Source organism: Mirounga angustirostris, unplaced genomic scaffold, assembly GCF_029215605.1.
Source record: "Mirounga angustirostris isolate CCGP_5_RB_7025 unplaced genomic scaffold, mMirAng1.0.hap1 SCAF_4, whole genome shotgun sequence".
NCBI classification, from domain to species: Eukaryota; Metazoa; Chordata; class Mammalia; order Carnivora; family Phocidae; genus Mirounga; species Mirounga angustirostris.
The window spans coordinates 105,225,485-105,249,050 of record NW_026991712.1 but is presented as its reverse complement, the minus strand read 5'-3'; the positions used below and the strand labels follow the sequence as shown (position 1 = coordinate 105,249,050).

The 23,566-nt window shown below is 35.8% G+C and overlaps 1 protein-coding gene and 1 pseudogene across 3 annotated transcripts in view; both read right to left on the bottom strand.

Moving 5' to 3' along the window:
• Positions 1-231: 231 nt before the first annotated feature.
• The window catches only part of OLFM3 (olfactomedin 3), a 44,298-nt gene continuing 20,963 nt past the window's right edge, over positions 232-23,566 (bottom strand). For all 3 annotated transcript variants that reach the window (XM_045895384.2, XM_045895385.2, XM_045895386.2), the window contains 3 exons: positions 23,119-23,338; positions 4,407-4,513; positions 232-3,312 (listed from right to left, as the gene is read on the bottom strand). In XM_045895384.2, coding sequence (XP_045751340.1) covers positions 2,635-3,312; positions 4,407-4,513; positions 23,119-23,338 — 1,005 coding nt within the window. In that variant the 3' untranslated portion in view covers positions 232-2,634. The remainder of the gene's footprint in view (positions 3,313-4,406; positions 4,514-23,118; positions 23,339-23,566) is intronic.
• Positions 9,389-9,825, bottom strand: LOC123858297 (large ribosomal subunit protein uL24-like; annotated as a pseudogene).

Below are 23,566 nucleotides of genomic sequence, written 5' to 3'. Positions count from 1 at the left end.
AAATTCTGAATTTATGATAAATCTTATCTAATTACTTGTAATGTTACATTTAGGCATATCATTATTTTCTCTTTTATCCTACATATTAGTAATGTACTGAAACACTATCATTTTGTGAATAGATATAAGTGTAGATAGTAAGTATTGTGATTCAAGTGCCACAAATACAAATGTCACACAAACACAATCAGAGCATAATCATGTTATTATTTGAATGACATGGAAGTTTGTTAATGATCTGGTTAATTCAGAAAATACCAGTTGCACAGTTCATTTAGGATCAAGCTTGGATATCTTTACTGATAAGATTATGTAAATGATTTTAAAGTAGTAAATTATTTCCCTCATAAAATTTATTTGAGATTTAAAAAAACCCCAGTGATTAGAGTAAGTTATTATTTCAGGCACAAAACTGATGATAATTTATTAAGAAAAATGCTTTTAAACTGTAAATGTTTAATGCAAATCACATTTTTAAACTCATGTTACCCCCACTTCTATGACAATAATAAAATCTGTGCTTGCCCTAGCAGCACGTACAAAGAAATTGGAAATGGTGATGATACCTTACAAAGAAAACAATAAAGTGCTTTACAAGCTGCACATCTCACAAAAAAGCCGTGATCATCCAGGTTTTGAATGTATGTGATACTATATTACATAATTCTTTTAAAAAACAAGTAATGAAGACCCAGATATCCATCAGAGGCCATCTACTTAAAAATTCATTCATTTTTGAAATTAACTTTCTTTCTTCATACAAACTCTTGATATACAAAGTATTGGCTGATTATTTTTGTGGTGTGTGTACAATGACAAGTGAATCTCCTAAGTTTTCTAACTCTCAAAAGCAGAGGAGAACTTATATAAACATTTTAAAAGAGAAGACAATATTGCAAAAGGACCCAGAGTGGTCACCAAGTCATGCTAACTTTTTGTAGGCAAAAAAGAAAAGAAGTCTTTGTTTAACAATCTCAAGATTGAGTTATTTAATTCTATGACTTTGACAGTGAGATATTTGAGAATTATGTTTTGTGACATTTGAAATGAATTACTCTTAAGTGTTAGCATTTCTTTACACAATGCTTTATCTGAATTATTATATCCTTACTTTACAAAGGAAGTTGTTATTATGTATGTGTGAAACTAAACATTTACCACAATTTAAGTTATACATTATTTGTTATAGAATATACTTTTTAAACTGTAAAACCAACCCACACTAGTTTCTGTACAACTGCCTTAGGTAAGTATTCTTAACATATGGAAAGGACATCCAAACTCAACGACATGTTTGATAAATATTGATTATGTGTTTTTGGAGTTATTAAAACAAAATATTCTTAAAGCTTTCTTTTTTGGTTACATTATTTCTGTGCACATTATGAATCACGGTAACAAGGGGTTGCCTTCCCATCTTGTTTTCTGAATTGGCTTTTGCACATTTAAACTGCACAGACAACTTCCAAATCTTCCCATCATTTTCTTTTGCACTAATATTGCCAGTAACTCTCCAGAGCTCATAATGTAAATCTAGATGACCTCACAGAAATTTTCTTTTTAAGAGTTTCTATATGTGCTTCATGTACCTTCAGAGTCCTGACACAAGTAATTACATTATTGCAAGTTGTGTGTAAAATTTAAGTTAAAACACTAATATATTTATTTATGAAGAACAAAATTTGGTTGGTTGTATGATAAATGAGTTAAGTCAACTCAAATCCAAAATTTTCTGACTCAGTTGCATCTTTGCAAGCAACAATACGGGTTGCTTTCAGTGGCGTGAACAGAGTAACTCATCTGTAGTGAATCAGTTTTAGCATTCAGTATCAGTGATCCAATAAACTTGGGGTAAAAGAAATATTCTATGTAAGGGATTTAGTTTGATTTTTCCTTCTAGCTTATGAATTTAAGTAAAGGGGTAAGCCGAGAAGATATTTCCTTCTTGACCATACTTGAAAATTGTCCCGTAATAATTACTGAGATTAAATTCAGTGTATTTTATAAAAAATATCACTTACTTTCACAGAAGTGAAGAGATACAATTGCACAATGGTGGTTACAATGGTAGAAATACATATTGCCAATAAAATGTTAGCAAGAGATTTAAAAATGACTGTACAGCACCGCATCAGAGAATTCTATAACAGCAAAATGAGTAATATATTTTTTCCATATAAATAAAATCCTTAAATCTTTTTTTAGAAATAAATGGGAGGAAAGTGCTTTTTTTTCTAATTCCTACCAAAATATTTCCTGATGTAGAGCAAAAGACAGTAAAAAAATGACAGAATTTAAAAAAAAAAGACATTCATGCATTTAAGCCATCATTAGTCTCTGACTCTAATATAAGGCAGAACATTAATCTTTTGCAAAACTATAACTTTAGCCACTTAAGCTCTTTTTAGTGCTTTTCATGACAAGGACATGATAGGCCCTGCAAATTTAGGAGTTAAGATGTGTTTCCAACAGGTTAATTTAGACAGGCTCGGCTGATTTTTGACAAACCAACTTTATAATAAAAAATGCTTTGGAAAAATGATGAAAAGTTATAATAAAGGGAAAACAGAAGGGGTTCTATAGAGTTTATCACAAATGACGCGGTTATGATCAATGAAAACAAATTACATTTGCTTATGTGTCATCCTCTGTCTTAATAATGTGGAAAAGGGTGACATTGAATAGGACCTGGTGACCATTGTTCCAGGCATAAAGAGCTCTATCTCTTGCGTTGTAGTCAAGCATGGATATGTGAAAGTATTGGTTATGAAAGGGAATGTCCGTGTACTCATATGTGGAGGTTTTGGTGGAATATGAATAATACACCTTGGCTCCCGTTAAGTGGGAATTGGTGACATACAGTGTCCCACAAATCATGAAAGATTCCCCTGCACTTCTCTTGGGATAGCCAGTGCTCCAGCTCTTCATCACCTCCAGGGTATCTTGGTTAAGTTGGCTGATGACAATATTGCCAGCATTTTGGTTAGTTGCATACACAGCCCACAGCCCAATCTCATCAGCCATTAGGTCGATGTCAGAGAATCCACCCCATGTATAGGGGTAAACGTTGTGAAAACCAGCATACTCGAGGCTTCGTTGGGCAAGCACTCTCCCCATATCAAAGCTGTATTTGATGATGATGTTACTCTGATATTTGTTAAAATAGAGTGAACCGTTGTAGACAACATGGTTGGTTCCTGCCCATTTGAAAGGGAGGTTGTATGTCCTTGATTCAGCCCCACTGACAAAGTCTGCGATTGATTTGTACTCACGAACAATTTTATTGTTAGTATAACTGTCCATGTACCAGACCTGAGGAAAAGGGAAAAAAAAATAGGAGTGACTAAATTCTGTACTTTTCTGAGATTTCCAAAGTAAAGACAGACTCAGCACATTTTAATATCACCATTCTCAGGATCTGGAAGCCACATTATTTTACTGCTGACCTCCCGCAATGTGATAGCATTGCAGGCAAAAATAGTGGCATTTTCTATGTGGAAAGCAAAAACTCAATTTACTGCCTTGAAGTTGATGTGCTTTCTGTTCTTTTTATGATTTATTTATTTCTTTGACCATTCAGTGCATATCACTGAGTGAACTAAACATGTATCAATGCAAATCACATCACTTTGTTCAGCTGATAGATCAGTGCAATCAGTGATAACTGCAAACAAATATCACCTTCAGCAAATGTGTTCTTTTGCTCTGAAAATTATCGTCTAATTTTATTCATTTATTTCTCCTTTATGGATACCATAGAAACTTATAGTAACTCTTGTTCATTGGATCAGCTTATAGGTGCAGCTGCTTTTTAGTGTAACCATTTTATTAATTTGCCACTAGTCTCATTTGCATGTAACCCTTGAGAATCTTAATGTAAACTGAGTTTTGTAATAGATCATAAATAGCTCTATGTTAAGTTTCCAGTATATTGATTTACATAATACAGGCATTGCCAACTTATGAAAATATACTCCAAAAGTTTCAGTACTATTTACTTTAAAATTACCTCTAGATTCCAGGGATATTTCAGCTTGTTAGTGAATTGGTTGCTCTTGAGTTTTTCACTTAGTGGTTTTTTTTTTTTTTTCCCCTCACACTAAGGAGCAGGTTTTAGAAGGAGTATATAGAGAATTTTGTATACTTGTAATTAGCTCTTTATTAGCATAAAACAAGACTAAAACTAATAAAAATAGGACTTGCTTTACTGGTGAGTTATAGTATGGAATATTTAATAAAATAAGGTTGCTGTAGCTATGTTAATATTATCAAATTGAGAATACTTGCAAACAACGTAATACTTTTAAAGTTGAAACTAATATTCCTAAAGAAAATAAATAATTCAATAGACATAAAGTGCAAATAAGACATGATTCTAAGCAAAGGTGTTTGGGGAAGCAACATACTCTATTATTTTTTTCAGATGCTAAAGGGTCTGTCATCCAAGCGCCAAATCGGGTTCCAGATGTCTTGACTGTAATTGGGCCTGTGATTTTCATCAATTTGCCACATGCTGAAATTGGAGAAACATAAACATGTTGGGTGAACATGACCAATGATTGCAACACAGAGACTTATACCAAAGTCAAACTAATACCATACTCAATCCATACTCAAGAGCAAAGAAAGGGATCCTGAAATAAAGCAAATCCATGAGATTAATATCACATGTTCTGAATGAATGATCATTCATATTGGGTGCTGTGCATTTAACTATAATTTGAACCATGAGTAGCTGCTTTTTCAATGCTCTAAATCTAAAGAGTGGGAGTTTTAAAATAGGAAATGATTTGTACAGTCTGGAAAGAAATAGTGAGGGAAGTCATTATTATTATACCAATTTAGCAGCTGCTTCATTTAAGTAAAGAAGTCAGAGAAATTAAACAAATTGACCATGGGCCTGTTTACCTGATCACCAGCTCTCCTATCTTTCCCCCTCCCCTATGGCTTGAGACTTTGGACAACTTATACTAAGCCAGAAAGATCTTTATAAGCTGATTTTAAGTATTGGTGAATGAGCAGCTCCTGTGAAAGATATCTTTATAGAAGATAGCAATAAAAATTCAATCACAGTCTACCTGAAGGAGGTAGAGTTTTGAAGGGTAAATGCCTTGTGCAGGGCCTGATACGGTAGCCACTGAAGGTGCAAACAAAAAAAGTCCAAAAAACTCAAGCCCTCAAGACCCTGTAGACACATGCAGTGAAAGATATAGAGTATCAGTCAATGCAGTACATGATGAAAAATTCATGACTTTCTTGACTTTCTTGAAAAATTGTAATATTCTTATCACCATAGCTGCAAGATTTTAGGAAAAGCTCAGACTTCATAAATGCCAAAACCTAGGCCAAACAGATACCCAGGCATTTTCTAAGATTTAAAACAGCAAAAATTAAAAGTGACTTATACATATTGTGAAAGGCAATATGAGTACCTATAAATGTTGACCTTTAGTCTATACAAAGGAATACCTTTCCCATCCATTTATGCCCCCTACTTTCCCCCTTATGTTCTTTTTTCTTCCTTTGCTTAAATTTTTTTTTGTTCTGTTTGTTCAGTGTTTCTTCCATTTTCTGCCTATCTTTAGAGTTTATAAATTTCTAGTTAGTTCCTTTTCCTGTGTATTTGGAAGATAACAGATTCCCCAAAGCAAATCAAGGACATTACTAACTGTAGTTTGAAGCTTATTTTGACTCCTTTTTCTTGATATGTGTTCCTCATAAGAATAATTTGTAACTGGTAAAATACTAAGCTGTTCAGTTAGGAAGATGATGGATGATAACGTTATATTTTTTATTTCAGTGATAACTACAAATTTAGTAATCTCTAGCACTTCATGAAACCTGAGAAGAGAAGAAAGTTTAAACAATTTCTAGAAGGCAGAAGGTAGTAGAGTGGTAATTGTAAAACAGTAATTGTGTAAGTGGTAATTGTAAAAGATGTAGGATAAGATAAGATGCATCAGTGTGTCTAAGCAGAAGAGGCAATTGCTAAGGAGGGAGCTGCTTTGAAGAAGAGAAGGGACTCACAAACATAGTTACTGTAAGGGTTCTGGGAGTGATATAGCGCATTGAAAGCATGCCTGAAAAGCAGTCAGTCCTGTCTTCATCCCTAGATCCAGGACCCCAGGAGGCAGCTTTAAAAAAAATCTACAAATCTGTGTTAAATACTTGAAAAGGATTAGGGCAACTAATGTTGGCATTGGAGCTCCAGAACAAAGGCTCCTGCATTCTGACATGGGTAGCCTTCTGCCTTACTCATTAGGGAAAAAAGTGGCAAGCCCTACCTAAATACACAGTTTCCAAGCAGATTTATTGTTCAGATCTTTAAAAATGAATGGATAACCAAGGATTAGCATGTGTTTTCAAAAAGCTTACAATGAGGGGCGCCTGGGTGGCTCAGCCGTTAAGCGTCTGCCTTCCGCTTGGGTCATGATCCCAGAGTCCTGGGATCGAGCCCCACATCGGGCTCCCTGCTCGGCGGGAAGCCTGCTTCTCCCTCTGCCACTCCCCCTGCTTGTGTTCCTGCTCTCGCTATCTCTCTGTGAAATAAATAAATAAAATCTTAAAAAAAAAAAAAAAAAAAGCTTACAATGAGAATGACTAAAGTAAAAGTGCAGAGAAAACAGACCCCATAAGAAGAGAGAGAATACAGAGCAGAAGAGATACTAAGATACTAAGATCTTTAGAGAGTTTTGTATATTGTAGACCGTTCACTGTAAAAGGAAAACACAAAAGAGCTACTAGAAGTTAAAAATATGATTACATTTTTAAAAATAGGTTGGAAGGAGCTATCCCAAAAATTAAAACAAAAAGATAGACATGAATATAGAAGAAATACTAGATGCATGTAGGATCAACAACAAAAGGAGAGGAAAAGAGTAAATTGTCAAAGAAATTCTGCAGGATTCTTTCCCCAGTTACAAAACCTAAATACAGGTATCCTCTGCCCTTCAAAAGTCTGTGTTACCCTGAGCAGTGAGAGTGGTGCCACCAAGCTCCTTTCCTGGAACCATACTCAGAATCTCAGCGTCGAGCAGCTGTAGTTTTGAACTCTGACTATGAGCACCAGTACTTTATCTGGATTTATTTTGTGCATCTGTTAGCTAGATGTGTCCTAAGTTATCAGAAAAGCCTGAAAGAGGTTATTTTTTGGGTCTGGAAATGCTCAAGAAATTTTCTATATAAAGTAATGGTTACTGCTTCTTTAATTTGTGCCATTTCAGCTTCTGAAAGTTTTCATAAGAATGCTCTACTCTCATATAATGGGGGAAACCTGTGTTCATACTAAAAGGGCATGCCATAATGAATCAAAAAAGATTTAGTCTTAGAAAATTACTGTGAAGTTTTAGAAGATTAATAATAAAGGGAAGAAAATGGAACTTTTCAGAGAAAGAATGTGAGTTGGTCACATGCAAACAGGTAAGAATTAGACTGGCATTGGGCTTATCAATACTGGATTCTGGAAGACAATAATCAGTGCCTTTATATTTAGGGGGGAAAATCAGAGGAAGCTATACTAGGAATATTGTCTCACATGTAAACTTTCCAAAGTTTACCTACAATGTACTTTTTCTTGAGAAGTTACCTGAGCATATATTGTAGCAAAATAAACAGTAAACCAAGACAGGGGAAGACATGAAATCAGGAAAACAGTAACTTCTTGTCCCAGAATGACAACTGCACAGTAGACCTTGAGAGCATTTAGTCCAGAATGGACAGACATGTGCAGGAGGGAGGTCTCAGAAATAAGAGGAATTGATCTATGGAAATACTATATGAGATCCTCTAAGAAAAACTGGGTATGGCGAAGTCAATTATTGAAGTACAAACGTAAGAGGAAAATTCATTTCAACTTAACTCTAGAAATTTTCCCTTTTGAATGTCACAGATGATATGAAGTTGGACTTAGAGAAAAGGAATACATCAGAGTCCAGCACTTAGCTCCTGAACAACAACATGAGCATTGTCATAATCATGAAAACATTTATGTTTAACTTGGAGAAGCAGCCCGTAAACTAATTAGAGAATACTTAACAGATATTTAATCTACTCTGTGATTATGGAAACAACAAAATGTTTCCAACCATGATAACATAGAAGAATAGGTAAAATCCACACTATGAAAGAATTAAAAATTAGGAGAAGAGAAGAAAGAAAGATGGAGGTGTAACTGACATCATATTTAAAAATAGGGTGTTAAGAGAGCTTTCCTGTAGTTGATGAAAAAAATAATAAAGACTTAAATCTGAGGTGTGAAATTACAAAGTTGATAAGGGTTGAGCTGTGTTATGAGGAGACAAGGAAGTGCCTTTGGCTAAGTGACTTAAGTCTGCATTTTGCTGAGCAGAAAGTCAGTAAACAATGTCCAAAACTGATACCCCCCCCAAAAAGTGGAAAAATAAGCATATTATTAGAGATACAGATTTAACCACCTGAAGCCCCAACATTGAACTTAAATGTGGTTGCCTCTGGAGAAGGAGACTTCCTTTTTATTCTAAGTCCTTTTTATTCTAAGCATATAATTTTCTAGTCATGTGCATACAATATTTAAATTATAATTTTATTTTATTTTTTTAAGGATTATTTATCTGTCAGAGAGAGAGAGCAAGAGAGAGAGCGCACAAACAGGGGGAGTGGCAGGCAGAGGGAGAAGCAGGTTCGCCACTGAGCAAGGAGCCCAATGTGGGACTCAATGCCAGGACCCTGGGATCATGACCTGAACCGAAGGCAGATGCTTAACTGACTGAGCCACCCAGGCGTCCCTAAATTATAATTTTAAAAGCTAAAATAGTTGCAAAAATTTAATCTTAGCCATTAAATTTAAAAAGCAAAATCACATTTGTGAATTGCCTATTGAAAAATAATTTCCACGTTTTTAAATGCTGTGCTTCCTTGCAGGTCTAGGAAGTAGGTGGAAATTAAAGATTGAAATAGTCTCCAGAAATGAAAGCTGGGAGTATTCTGAATTTTAGGACTAGATTGACTAGTCCTAAAGGACTAGTCCTAGGGCACTAGATTGAAATTATGTTCTTTAAACTTCCATCACTGTCTTACAGTTGACATGGCAATCTCTTTCTCTTTAATTATTTCAACCTTAAAACAATTAGAATCCTTACTATGAATTACATTTATCGATTATTTCATAGAGATGTTAAGAACAGCTAATAGGTGATTACATTTGTTAGTACATGTGTAGGAGCTATACTAAGAGATATTGTGCATGTGATTCAAGTAGAAATGCTATGCATTTTATTTCAAAATAGTGACTATGACCTAGGAAAAATATGACCCACTTTGCATAGGATGAAAAATTAGCCTAAAATTTCTTGAAAAATACCTTATTTTTATTTTTTAACAGTTTTTATTGAAAGTTTTATATAACATTACTTTATTCCTGCATTTTCTCAATTGTTTCTTCCTTATATTTGCCCTTTTCTTTTTTTACTTGGTGAGATTTGGCTTTATGTTCAAGGATTTTTTGGTGGTCCTTATCCAGTTTTAGTTTACTGATAACCATTTTGCTAGGGTGGATGCCCACATGGGTAGTTGTGCCATTTGCCTTCTCCCACTGTACTCATTCAATGTTGGTGACATCGTTTGTCCTGTAAACCTGGGCTACTTTGCAAATTTGCTGACCTTTGTAGTGTCCTCACCCAACCTGCACTTTATCATCTTTTTGTATGGGCTTGCACTGAACATTGTACTTCTGTCTGAGCTTTTGGAAAGAGAAGAAGACATACTCTTCCTGTAGATGTGAGAAGGTGCATGAAAATGCCTTTTATCGTTCTTGCTCTAGTCAGAAATCACAAAGGGACTGAATTTCATTTTGGCTACTGGCACTTCAATGATGGCCACAAAAGGAAAGAGTGAACATGTCTTTTAAAGATGAATGAGCTTTTGGAAAAAAGATACCTGGAATCTCAGAAGTCAGTTAAAACTAGTTCTGGATATAGATCAATATAACGTCTCAATATGAAACATAAGCACAATGGAATGTTCATTTCCATAACACTTTATATTCAGAGGAAATGATGAAATGGAAACACAGGAAGAAATTATAGTGACCTCAAGTTGTTTTGGTACTGAAAGTGAATGGAGATTTTGTAGTTATGGAGTTAACACTTTAGACGGCCAGACTCTACAATTAAAACTCAAAATGAGATTTTTAACCTTCTTTATCAGCAAAGTAAGATCCTCTAACATAGGTAGCCTCTATTGCCTCAAGACCGAAGCACAGTTTGGACAAAGCAAGAAGACACAAAGCCCATATTTGCCTCAGATAAGTGCATATTTCATGTGTTGATTCATTTTATGGGTGTGAATGAGTTTCTGGACTCAGTTTATGTAACATAACTTTAATATGAATTAAGTGGATGGATTAGTTAAAACCTGTACAAGAACTATATTTAGGACTAGGAATTGTGCCTTGAATCTCATATAATCAACATTTCCAAAAACTGACAGCACATCAGTTGCTTGAGGTGTCTTGGCTTCTGTGGTGTTTGGATATAACCCACCTTTTTATCCATATGGCAAAGGGATACTGCTGAGCTTAGATCACCTAGACCAGGAATTAAGATAGAATTTACACCAGTACTTAAAAGCTTCTGACATCTAAACTAAAAATGACTTTGCTTTCTTCTTGTAGCAATGGACATTTTCTTTGAAATACCCTCTAACCAGTTCTTAGTATTTAAATGTAAAATACTTAATTTATTCATTTAACAACCATTTACTGAGAACTTATGTGCCAATATTGTGCTAGGTGCTGGGAATATAAGGGGAACAGAGAGACAAAATAGGTCCATGTGTTGTAGCTTCTCAAAATACCATCGCTTATCCTTTCCATATCTTATTTTCTTCTTCTTTTCCCTTTTTGAATCAATTGAGAAGGAAAGTTAAAGAAGTGATTTCAGACCAAAACTATATATAGAGAAAAAGGATGTAGCATTGAGTGCACTGAATATCTCTTCATATTAAATAAAAATTATAGAAAGTCAGCCCTGAGTACTAAAATATATAAGTACCATGAGAGACTATGGACTCTGAGAAACAAACTGAGGGTTCTAGAGGGGAGGGGGGTGGGGGGGATGGGTTAGCCTGGTGATGGGTATTAAAGAGGGTACGTACTGAATGGAGCACTGGGTGTTATACGCAAACAATGAATCATGGAACACTACATCAAAAACTAATGGTGCAATGTATGGTGATTAACATAACATAATAATAAAAAAATAAAATATAAGCACCTCTTCCATTAAGACAGCCTACTTAGGTAACTTGAAATTTATCTCATTTTAAACCACATTTACCTTTATTCTTCTACAAAACATACTTAAATTGTCAAACAGAAAGAAACAAGCAAGTTCAGCTAGTTTCTCATTTAATTTTCTATAAAAAATGAATGTGAGGGAGTGCCTAGGTGACTCAGTCAGTTAAGCGTCTGCCTTCAGCTCAGGTCATGATCTGGGGTCCTGGTATAAAGCCCTCCTTCAGGCTTCCTGCTCAGCGGGGAGTCTGCTTCTCCCTCTCTCTCTGCCTTTCCCTCACCTCCTTCCCTGCTCCTGCTCTCTCTCTCAAATAAATAAATAAATAAAATCTTAAATGAAAAAATGAACATGAGGGCCAAGAAAGGACATATTTAGCAATTGTATTTATTAGGTCTCACTGATTTGGTCTTGCATATGTGTCTTAATGGTAGTTGTCCTGAGTGTGTGAAGGAAACCTCTCTATAATCTAGCAAGTCAATATAATTTTGCAAACTTTAACTCTGTGAGATTTCAGTGAATGTTTTTGTTTTGTGAATGGATTTTTAAGTTAGATGTAAACCAGTTTTAAAATAAGCATGTGGGGTGCCTGGGTGGCTCAGTTAGTTGAGCGTCCAACTCTTGATTTAGGCTCAGGTCATGATCTCAGGGTTGTCAGATTGAGCCCTGTGTCATGTTCTGCACTGGACATGGAGTCTGCTTGAGATTCTCTCTCACTCCCCTGCCTCCCCCCCCCCCCCCCCCCGCCAAACCGCTCATACTCGCTAGCTCTCTCTCTCTAAAAAATTTTAAAAAGATGCATGTGAAACTATGTGAGCTCTGGTTCCAAATAAAGATATTTTATATGTAGTCTCTGGCCAGAGAGATTCCTGTGAACATTTATGAACTTTGTGTTTTGCATTCTTTGATTCTTCTATGTGATTCCGCTCCATCATTTTCCTCCATGTCTGTCACCCATTAGCTATCTCCCATCTGCCCAGTGACTCACAATGTGCAGTGCCAGTCTTTGTCTTCTTGGCACCACCCTGGGTTTGATCTTGATCCACCATAACTTTCCACCCCACAGTAACATTCTCTGAGTAAACCAAAATTTATAGCATTAATCTACAAAGTGCACCTGAAGTGAAAAATTGTAATGGCTCAAAGTATCAACAATTTAAAAATAATAACATCTTAAATGAGTCATTTATTCATTGACTCATTTATTCATTTCATTACTCATTAATTCATCAGGCTAAGATTTAATGAGCATCAAGCACTGTTCCATATACTAGAATTACAATGGTAAGCAAAACATGGCACCTATTTTTCTGGCGAAGCTTCCATTTTGAAGAAAGGGAATAAAAGAAAGAAGCAAACAAGGAAATATATCAGGTAGGAAAAATTTTAATGCAGATATTTAAGTAGAATAATTTGATAGTGACTTGGGGGGTCTGCTTTAGATTCGGTGAGTAGGGAGGACCTCTCAGAAAGGGTAATATTTAATCTGAGATCTAACTGACAAGAAGTTAGCCATGGAACCATAAGTTGAAGGGACGGACATTCAGGCAGTGGATCAGCTAGATGGCAGCATCTTAAATTGGGGGGGTGGTTTCCTTACTGTCTGGATATGAATACTGATTCTATTATTTACTCTCTGGGGATCTTGAACAGTTTTTAACCTTCCAGTGTCTCATGGATAACAACAGTAATACTATCTATTTCACAGGGTTATTGGGAAGATTAAGAAATATATATATAACTTAATAAATATTAGCTAGTCTCACTGTTCTTACAAAGGTCCTATATCTGGATATGCTTGGTGAGTTAAGAGACACAGAAATTTAGAGAAAAAAAGGAACATACTTGGAAAAGTAGAGGAGGTTAGAGAGGTGGTCCAGAAGAGAAAGCTATGTAAAGTCAGAGTACTTGGATTTTATTCTAGGTATGATGGAAAGCTACCAGAGAATTTTAAGAAGATGGGGGAGTGACAGAATGTGAGCACTACATTTTAAAAAGGTCACTTTAGGTAGCATATGGAAATTAATTACAGAGGGTATACAGTAAAGGCAGAAAGACCAGTTAAGAGATTATCACATTGGTCCAGGTGAGAGATGATGGAAGTGGTGATGGGGATGGAAAATAGTAGATGGTTTGGGTTATGTTTTTTGGTATAAAGTTGATAGGACTGGCTTCAGATAGATGTTAGGATGGAAAGTAAAAAGAGGAATTGAAGAAAACCTTAAATTAAAAAAAATAGTCCATGATAATACAAATTTTGGCTTGTTCAGCTGGAAAGATTGTATTGCCATTTACTCACAGGAAGTGACTGAAGAAGGAATGGGTTTGGGAGAAAAGATCAAGAATTCAGTAGAGATTATTTTAAGTTGTTCATGACTGGTATGCATGCCAGTGGAGGTGTAAAGAAGATAGTATAAAAACCTAGGGAGCATTGACACCCTTTTGAGACACAGTTTTAACAGTCTAGGGAAAGCCACAGGCTAAAATTGCCTCAGAGAGAGGACGTACACAGAAAAGAGAAAATCATTTAGAACAGAGCTGTGGGGCGTTGTGACCCAGCAAAAGAGCTCAAAAGAAGCTACAAATGGGACCTAAAAATAGTGTAGTGTTAAGAAAAACAAAACAAAACAAAACACAGCCTTTTAAGAAGGATGAAGAACTGGCTTGTGGGGAATACCACTGAGATATCTAATAAGCTCCCAGAAATGATCATGGAAGTGAGCAGCAAGAGTCACTGGTGATCACAAGAATCAAATGAAGACAGTGTTAAGAACAGAAGCTGGATCACAGTTGGTTTTGAAGACTGTAAATTAATGCAGCAGCTATAGAAGATTCTTTCAAAGGAGAAAAAGCAAGGGCCATGGGAACTTTTTATTATTGTGCTGACGTTATTAAGAAAAGTTTGTTTGCCTTTAGGGATAACCTAGTAGAGAGGGGAGATGGAAAAGAGAAGAATTAAATAAATGAACTCCAGCAGTAGATGGGAATCTATTTAGGAACCATGAGTAACTATGTCTCTAGGTATCTGTTTATACTGTTTTGGGGAAATGGGGGAATATACTTTATTTTTATTCCCACAAATTCCCAGAAATTTTCCAAGGAAATATTTGTATGGTATATTCCATCCAGGTTAGAATGCTGAGGTGGGTGTTAGGAGATCTGGTTCCTAATCTAAGCTGCAGCATTAAATTATCATGTAAAATTGGATAATGCACTTACTCTCTGGGATGGAGTTTCCTCATCTCAAAGATGGAAGTTCTGAAGCTTGTCATTTTCTTATTCTAATTAAGGAAACATTGAGTGGATAGGGGATCAGCAAACTTTTGTATGTTGCTGGGAAGAAGGTGGTATTTGTGGTTGTGGTAAAACACAGGGTGATCATGGTCATCATCATCATCATCTGCTCATATTCTTGGGAAGCAAAAAAACAGGGCTGTCAATGTTGCTTTCTTCCCAGTTGAAGTTTATCTTCTAAATATTTATTTGATTCTGAGCTAAAATTCATCTTGGTAAATGAAATTGGTAAAATAAAGATGCAGGAATTTATAAACAACTGGCTGCTTTTTTAGTTATAATTTTATGGATATTAGTGTTAAGTGAACACAGGTATTTTCAGATTCTGAAGGAATGCAGAAATTGTAGAAATAAAGTAAAATAAACAATAGAAGTCATTTCTGTTTCTTGGCTCCTCAAAGCTAGTTTTTGTTCAAATAAATCATTATCTTTCTTACTTCACTCTCACTTTCTGTGAGGACAAAGCCAGACAGAAAGTATAATTTCCCCAAATGCCTGGAAGACAAATGTTCTTGCAAAAGAGGATGGCAAAGAAGGAAGTTAAGAGTCTTGCTTCAATGATTTTCTTCTGCTATGCGCCTCTGTCTACAGTGAGACACATGAAAATATTAGCATTTTATAATATATTGCATGTGTATGATTGTATATATTCAGAAAATATACTGAATAGATAGTTTAGGAAACTGACTATTTTATTTTCTGATGACTTTTAGACATTAAACTTCTTATGATTAGTTGCAATCCATATTTATCAATCAGTAGCTCAGGAAAATATATCATTTGGGATTCAGCAGATCTGTTGTTTGGATCAATGAAGCAAAAAAACCATCTGTCTTTTGTTTATTTCTTCAATATATAATTGTATCTTGTAACATCCTGGACTAACAGCTTCTGGATTTAAATCCTAAAGCCATGCCCATATAAGTAAATTAAATGGAGTTGTGAATATTTTTATGACAGAATGTTATTTCTTTTTACTTAAGGCCCCTGGAGAACTCATGTAGCAAGAAGTAGATATGATTTGATCTTTAAAGTCTATTAAAGCTACTGAAAATAAGTTTGTCTCTGCCATACATAGTGAATTCTAGTAAAGTATAGTAAAATCTATGTATATTACTTAAAATTTTATTTGTATATTTAATCTTGGCACTTCCACTACTGAGACAAAGGTGGTAAAAATGATGGACCTAATTGATTATTGGATAGGGCACGAGAATGAGTTTTTAGTGGGTGTCTGGTAAATAAGGCCAAGCATAATATGTTTCTAAATACCTGTGTCTTTCCAAAATTAAGTTTTAAATTTATTAATTTATTGTAATTAGCATTTTATAATGTATTGCATGTGTATAGTTCTGTATATTCAAAAATACAATGAATAGGTAGTTGAGGAAAGTGACCATTTTATTTCTCTTGATTTATGTAACTATTCTTAAAATTATCTCAACTTTTTCTGGGATAGAGCTTATATTATGAGCATATGTTTCAGAAGAAGCCTAGTTAACATCCAGATTGAAAGGAGCAAAATTGTATTATGAAATCCCAAATAATTTGGTAATTCATGCTTGCTTCTGAAAGCACAATTTTTATATCCTTGGAAGTTTTACCATTTAGTTGTAATCTAGGAAAATGTAGGACATAAAAAGAAAGATAAATAATAAATCAATTTATGGTAAGATATACCAATTACCCAAAAGTGTGCTAAAATAATGAAGGTTCCAGGATTCTGGAAGAATGAGTCATCACCAAGTACTTGGATACTGGAGCAATTGCATTCTGTATTACAATCTAGAATTTTAGGGAAGGTAGGACTGTCCTTGCTAAATAACTCATTTGAAGATCTTCTCAATTTAATTTTTGGGATTATTCTTGTAAATTTCCCCTATTAAATTTCCAAGTTAAATCTCACTCCACTTCACTCCAGGCACACAGTTTGACTTTTCTATTAATTCCCACTTTCACTGAGATTTTCAGTGTCTCTTGTTTTAAGTGCTAAGTAGAACCAAATATCATGTGTTTTGTAACGAAATGTTGCATTGCCATTGAAGAAAGGACAGATGGCAACAGAAACAAAGGTTAAAGAAGGCTGTGCTTTTGTTGTCTTTTTTTTTCCCAAAAGAATTTTGGCTTTGTAAAAGATACAGATGTTTTATATATGACATATACTGATTTATTTCTTGAGTGCAACATAAAGTTTTTTGTTTTAAAAATATTTGCTCTCGGGGCACTTGGGTGGTGCAGTCAGTTAAGCGACCGACTCTTGGTTTTGGCTCAGGTATGATCTCAGGGTCATGAGATCGAACCCTGCGTCAGGCTCCTTGCTCAGTGCAGAGTCTGCTTAAGACTCTCTTTCCCTCTCCCTCTGCCTCTCCCCCCCTTTCAAATAAATAAAATAAATCTTTTAAAAAAATATTTGCTCTCAAACCCTCTGTTGACACTAATTTTTACCTACTATGTTTCAGGTGTTTTATGATGGTCTAAAAGAATTCAACTGGAATAAGACATAGATGGCCCCTGATCTCTCAGAGGAGGGGAAACTTGTCTTTAAGGGGGTAAAGATTAAAAAAATATAAAAAAAGGTGTGCCAAGTTTCATGGGGAGTGGGATGGGGGACTCTGGGAGACTGTGCCGGGGTAGCCAACCACATACAGGAGCAATCAGAGAAGGCTCCATAGGAAACTTGGTGTCTGGTGTGTAAAATGCAAAATCATTAGAATTTGGATAGGTCAGGTGGAAGAATCTTCTATGACAGGGTAGAAGAAGGTCCGTGTCCAGCCAAGAAAGCATGCATGACTGAGGAACTGAAAGATTAGAATGGCTAAAGCTTATAGTGAGTACATGATGAGAACTTGTGAAAAAAGGGCTGGAGAATTAGGCAGAATCCATGTCATCACGACAGACCATGAAAAGCTATTTGGATTTAATTTTAAAAGAAAATCATTTAAACATACGTGTAATATGATTAGATTTGCATTTGGAAAAGACTACTCTAAACACCTCATGTGGTGGAGAGGGAATGACTTCAGGTAAAGGGGAGTGGGTAGGAGGCCCCCTGCAGTAACCCAAATGAGGGATGATGAATGACGGTCTGGGTTAGGGTGGTGGAAGTGAGGAAGCAGGAGAGAGGTGGTTTTAAGAGATTGGTTGGAGAGAGGAATGATGTGAGTGCACGTGAATGAGGCTTAGGAAAGGATAAAAATGTCTCTCTAGCTCCTTTCTTTCTACAGCAACAAAGAAAGAAATCTGGGGATGAAATCTGCCTTTGAATTCAGAAGGAACTTGGGTTTAAAGATGCTGCCTCCATCATGTACCTTTGGTAAATTAATTTAAACTGTCTCAGCATGAATTGCCCATAAGAGTGCCTAACCCAGAGTTCTTGCGGTGGCTAGAACTAACACAGGTACAATAGCTGGCCAAGTGCTCGTCAAACAGCAGGCGGTCAGTACTGATGTAGTGGTCTCCTTTTGTGCGTATTGCAACTTCTTAACAGTAGAGGGAGACAGGGTGCTACTACTCATCTTTGTATCACCCAGTACCTACCAGAGTGCCGGTACATTCTGGAGAGTCAATAAATATTTGTGGAATGAGCAAATAAGAGTATTACCACATAGACAATTTGCTTTCCCTTTTAAAATCTAATTTGGCATAAACATGCCAGTAACCAAATTTCATACCTGTGACCTAAAGGTTTTTTTATTTTTAAGATTTTATTTGTATATTTGACGGAGAGAGAAAGAGCAGAAGCAGGGGGAGAAGCAGAGGCAGAGGGAGAAGGGGGCTCCCCGCTGAGCAGGGAGCCTGATAGATATACGATATATAGATATATACGGGGCTCCATCCCAGGGCCCTGGGATTATGACCTGAGTCAAAGGCAGATGCTTAACCGACTGAGCCACCCAGGCGCCCTGACCTAAAGTTTTGAGTGCTCCTGCTACTTCTTTCTATTGAACATGAAGCCTCAAAACTGTTAATAGAAAGATGCATCCTGTGGTTCACTAGATGGCACCACACCATTGCCCTAAAGTAGAATTAACTTGAAGGAGTGGGGGTGTGTGTGTGCAGAGGACTGGAAAGACTGATTATTATCTACATTAAACATCTATTGATGCTCTCAGGGTGTGTGAGAGCTTTAACTGTGCTTTTTTCAGCAAATTCTCACATGCATATAATTATATTTTGCATGTCTAGGAATGGGATATTTAATTAAGCACACGAGACTTTATTCTGTCTCTCACAGGAGAAAATTAAGCAGTTAGGAAAGAGCATTACTGTACCTCATTCAGGCCCACTAGGGTGCATTACTGTTGAAGCTTTTTCTCCCCCTTAATTTCTATTTTCTCCAAAACCTTAATTCTCTAGTAGAAATAAGCTGAATGGCGCCCTAGTGCTCTCAATGACTTGTGATTCCTTTAGCGCCTTGTTTACTATTTGGGAGTAACTTAGACCTTGCAGGCAATGAGGTTAGTTTGTTTTTTAGTATCTTAAAATTTATGTGATGTATAGTGTGACATTTTCCCTAAAAGCAAATTCACTGAAAAGGTGAGTGGGAATGCATTCATCATTGTTGCAATTTTATTCTCTTGCCCCAATCCATTTCTGCCTTCTGCTAATTGGTTGTGTGCATTGAGAGGCTTTTGTAAAGAGTGAAGATGCCATTGATGGATGAACCTTCTTGCTCCTGTTACTATACTGAGGATACCATGATTATCCAATGTCCCACTATAGATCCAGACAGCAGAGCAACTGGATTTTAGATGCTTTGGAACATTGAACCGCTCATGTTTTTTTCCTGTACATCTTCTGTTAATGATCCTGATGTTGATAACATCTGTTTTCTGAGTCCATGTGTTCTGATATTTTGATAATTGGGCAGTTGATAGGAGGCATGGAGTTAAAAGAGTTCTCAGAGATAATTTCATCCAATCTTTATTTAAAGTCCCAGGAAATAGAAATACAAAGTGGTATGAGACTATTAACTTAAGGCACCACTCTCAATTATGTGTTTGTGTTTTCTTCTGCAAATATATGTTTCAGATACTTCCTTTCAAACTGGAGTAATTTTTAAAAGGACAATATGAAGATTCTGTTATTTATTTTTTCAGGGACCATGTAACTTCATACTCATGGCATTAAGGCTGTCTGTCTCTACCTGGATATGTTCTTTACATTGTAATTAATGGTTGTGATCCATTTGATAAATATTTTTTCTGCTTAGGAGACTCTCAGTAAGTAGTTCTGATTGTTCTGTAGATCTGTTCTGATGGAGAAAAGTACTCAGTTCTTGGGACAAAAAGCATAAATGAGTTAGAGTCATTGCGGCACCACCTCTTTACTAAGTAAATAGGGATCTCAGGACTACTAATAACCTAGGAAAAGAGTTTATAACACGTGAGAATTAGTTCTAATCTCTTGTGTAAGGTCATATCAATTAACTCAAATTGCAGACATCTCATTAAATAAGAAAGTTGAATACTATTTTATTGCTGTTAGATATTTGCACTGGTAGCTAGGTTTTGTTTTTGGTTAGTTAAGATAAAATTAAATATTAACTAGTTAATGCAGTTAATTTGACAGTTACATTCTTTCAAACTTTGTTGTCCGTGAGGACAAATTAATAAAAAGAGGTTTTGATGTTAAAATATATATATATTGTGGATCACAGTCCTAAGGCCTGAGGGCATCATGGAAACATTATCCATGGTTCAGTAAAAAGGAGTAGGATGAATTTACGTCCACTTAAATTTATCCCCTTTGTCCCAGATATCATTTTCAATACTGAAGGAGGCTGTGTGTGGGAGAGTTATATGTGAACTGAAAAAAACAAAACAAAACAAAATGGGATTGTGAAAGAGCTGAAAGGAGTGTCGATTTCATTTCCTAACTGCAACATTATTTCTTGCTGAGTCAACTCTGAGAGAATATGTGTTAGAAGTGAAATTCATTTCTAAAGTTAAGCAAATTCCAAGAATTTCCCATGACAGTCCCTCAAAAACCTGACTGGCACACTTTAAGGTCCAAGGTGTTTACTAGCTAGAACTATTCTATTGCCTATCCTTCCTTTAGTAGAGTGCAGGTGTACTTAGCAGATATCTGGTCTTAGTGTACAAAGCCTGTGGCTTGAGTTTATTGTGAGCTGGTAGGAATGACCAAATGAATTGATTCTCAGAATCTGGAGTGATTCATCTGTAACAAAGAGACCTCTTCCAAAATAAGTCAAAGTCCTACACAGACCAATCCTATGCACTGTCATTTACAGAAAATCTGTAATCAAATATTTTATGAGCTAATAAAAATGCATCTGGATATTTCTTTGTAACCCCCAAAGTAATTTAGATAGTGAAGGCACTCAGTTCTTGGACTGAGATTTTCTCCTCCTCTGGTTTGGTGGAGACATCATCTGGCAGGCTATGTAATATGTGCATCAAACTAAAGGCATTTTTAAAATTTAAAAATAAAATATAACAGAATTCACTTATGTCAGTAATATTTACCTATTGGATATTACCAATAAACTTCATAACATTAATTATAAAAGAACAGCATATAAGGAGGTTATCTAAGTGCTATATCAGATAAATAATTCCTCCTTTGCTTAGTCTTAGTCAATCCTGTGCCACCTGACTCAAATAGGTGGCTAAGAGAGTTTTTTTTTTTTTTTTTAAGTAAGACTTGAAATAGCTTCTACTGTCTTGAAAGTTAGAAATGGTTACTATATGGCTCCTTATAGAATTAACTTATTTGGCAAATATTTATTAAATTTTCTTTGTCAGGCAGTTTTCCAGGCATTGGGGGAATACAAGGTTTAAAGGGAGGATCATAGACATTGGAACAAAATCTAGAAGATAGCTATCCAATTACACATGCAATGATAATGAAGCATGAAAAGTCCAGTCATTGGTGAAATAGCAGTGTTTGGGAGCACCTAGCTGGGACACATAGTATACATAGGGAGAGCAATGAAGGATTCTGGCAAGACATGACATTTAAACTGAGACCTGAAAAATGAATGGGAGTTTGTCTCATGTGACAAGTAAACATGTGTTGACACAGAAAGGATAAACAGGAAAGAGCGTTTCAGGGGAGGGGACAGGCATCTCAACACTGCCCTGTGATAAGAAAGTGTGGAACACACATGACTGGGATGTAGCATGTGAGGGGAAGGGTGGCAGGACCTAAGATGGGAGAAGTAGGGTGGGCTACATATGGAGGGCCTCATAAGCTGTGGACTATATCCTAGGATTTTCAGCAGTGCAAACTAATTTCAGATTTATGGTTCAAATAAATCCTTTTGGCCATAATGTGGACAATGGATGAAAAGTGCAAGAATAGGAGTCACAGAATCTACTGGAGTCATGATTGTTAGGAGAAGAGTTATAGGTGAAAAAGTGTGGGCCTTGACTGATGAGGAATAAGGAACTGGGGGTGCCTGTACAAGCATTTAGCTTTAGGGTTTGTGTTAATTGCCTTCTGAGTAATTTTGTCAGAATCTCTAGGAAATCCTGGGTTGACTGCAGTGGGGCCTCTAATGTGATTCCCCACATTGTTTTGAACTGTACTAAATGCAACGTTTTGTATATTCACTCTCTTTTTTCATTTGGATTGCATTTGTAAAATAGTCTTTAAGGTATTCATCAGCCATTCAAATTTTAAGTGTTTACATTTATTCTCTGAAGTTGTCTGTACTAGAAATTATCTTTTCCAAATTCTTTATTTCTCTTTTTAGTTTATTTTCAATTTCAGAAAAGTTTTTCTTTCCATGGAGGGAACACTTTTCTATGGTTATTGATTTGACCTCCCTGGCATGTCACTTCATGTCAACAACCAAAACACTGTTCCTCAATGAACTAACAACCCCTCTTTAATTCAATTTGTGACCACATATTTATTTTGCATTAAATTACAGACTAATGCCAGGATGATTTCAGTTGAATAATTAGCTCATGGGTGAAGTGGAAGAGTTTGGAAACTTAGACCAGGTTGAACCACACATTTTAGGAGTCAAGATCTAGAGTCCATATCCCATGTCATATGCTTGACCCCTTGCAGAGTAGTGAATATATATTTGAGTAGGTGCCTCCTTTTTATTTCTTGAGTGGATCAGAATAGCTAGCTGATGGCAATTCTCTGTAGTAGAGGAATTGTTTTTATTTGATTTAATCACTGCATAAATCACTTCATATTTGGTCCCAAGGTAACTACCTTTTTCCCAGCCTCTGACTTTCTCCACTACTAAAAATGCCTCTCCTCCCTTCTAGCCAAGTAATGATTGACCATCACATATTATCTGTCTGGAGTAACTTATTGCCATTAGTGTAGCCAATAGAATTGTCTGTATTATTTCAAGCCACCAAATGGTAACAGGGTGTTCTGAAAATTAGGCAACTGTTAATCAAATAACACTGATTACACAGGCGTGCTTAAGGCGTTAAGGAATACTTAGAAAGCAGGCTTTGGTTTCTCTATAATTAGGTATTCATGACTATCTGCAAAATGTAAGAATGCAGTTTTCATTGAAACCACTTAAAAGCACAACTTAAACAAATGAAATTGTTCTACTTACTCAGCTTTTTCATGCAGTCACGAAGCCTGGTTTCCAGGCTCAGCACCCTTTGATGCAGTTCCTCATAGTCATAGGCACCGATTTCCTCTTGAATCCCAGTGAGGACGGCAGACAGATTGCGGATTTCCTCCTTGAACTGGGTGATTAACTTGGCATCTGTTTTGTACTGTTCTAGCACGGGGATCAAGGGCAGGAGTTCATCCATCTTCTCTTTCAACTCCTGTGAAAACCAGCCAATTGTTCCTGAGAGTCATTGAAACAGATCAAGCAGCTATGTTCTTTTTAATATGATACCTAAAGGAGATTATTAAAACAAATTCAAAATTCCTTTTTTTGAAAATTAAAAGAAAAATTTTATTAATTTATAATCAGGATACAACATTATATTAGTTTCAGGTTTACAGCATATTGATTCAATATTTGTATATCAAAATTCTTATTGATTTTG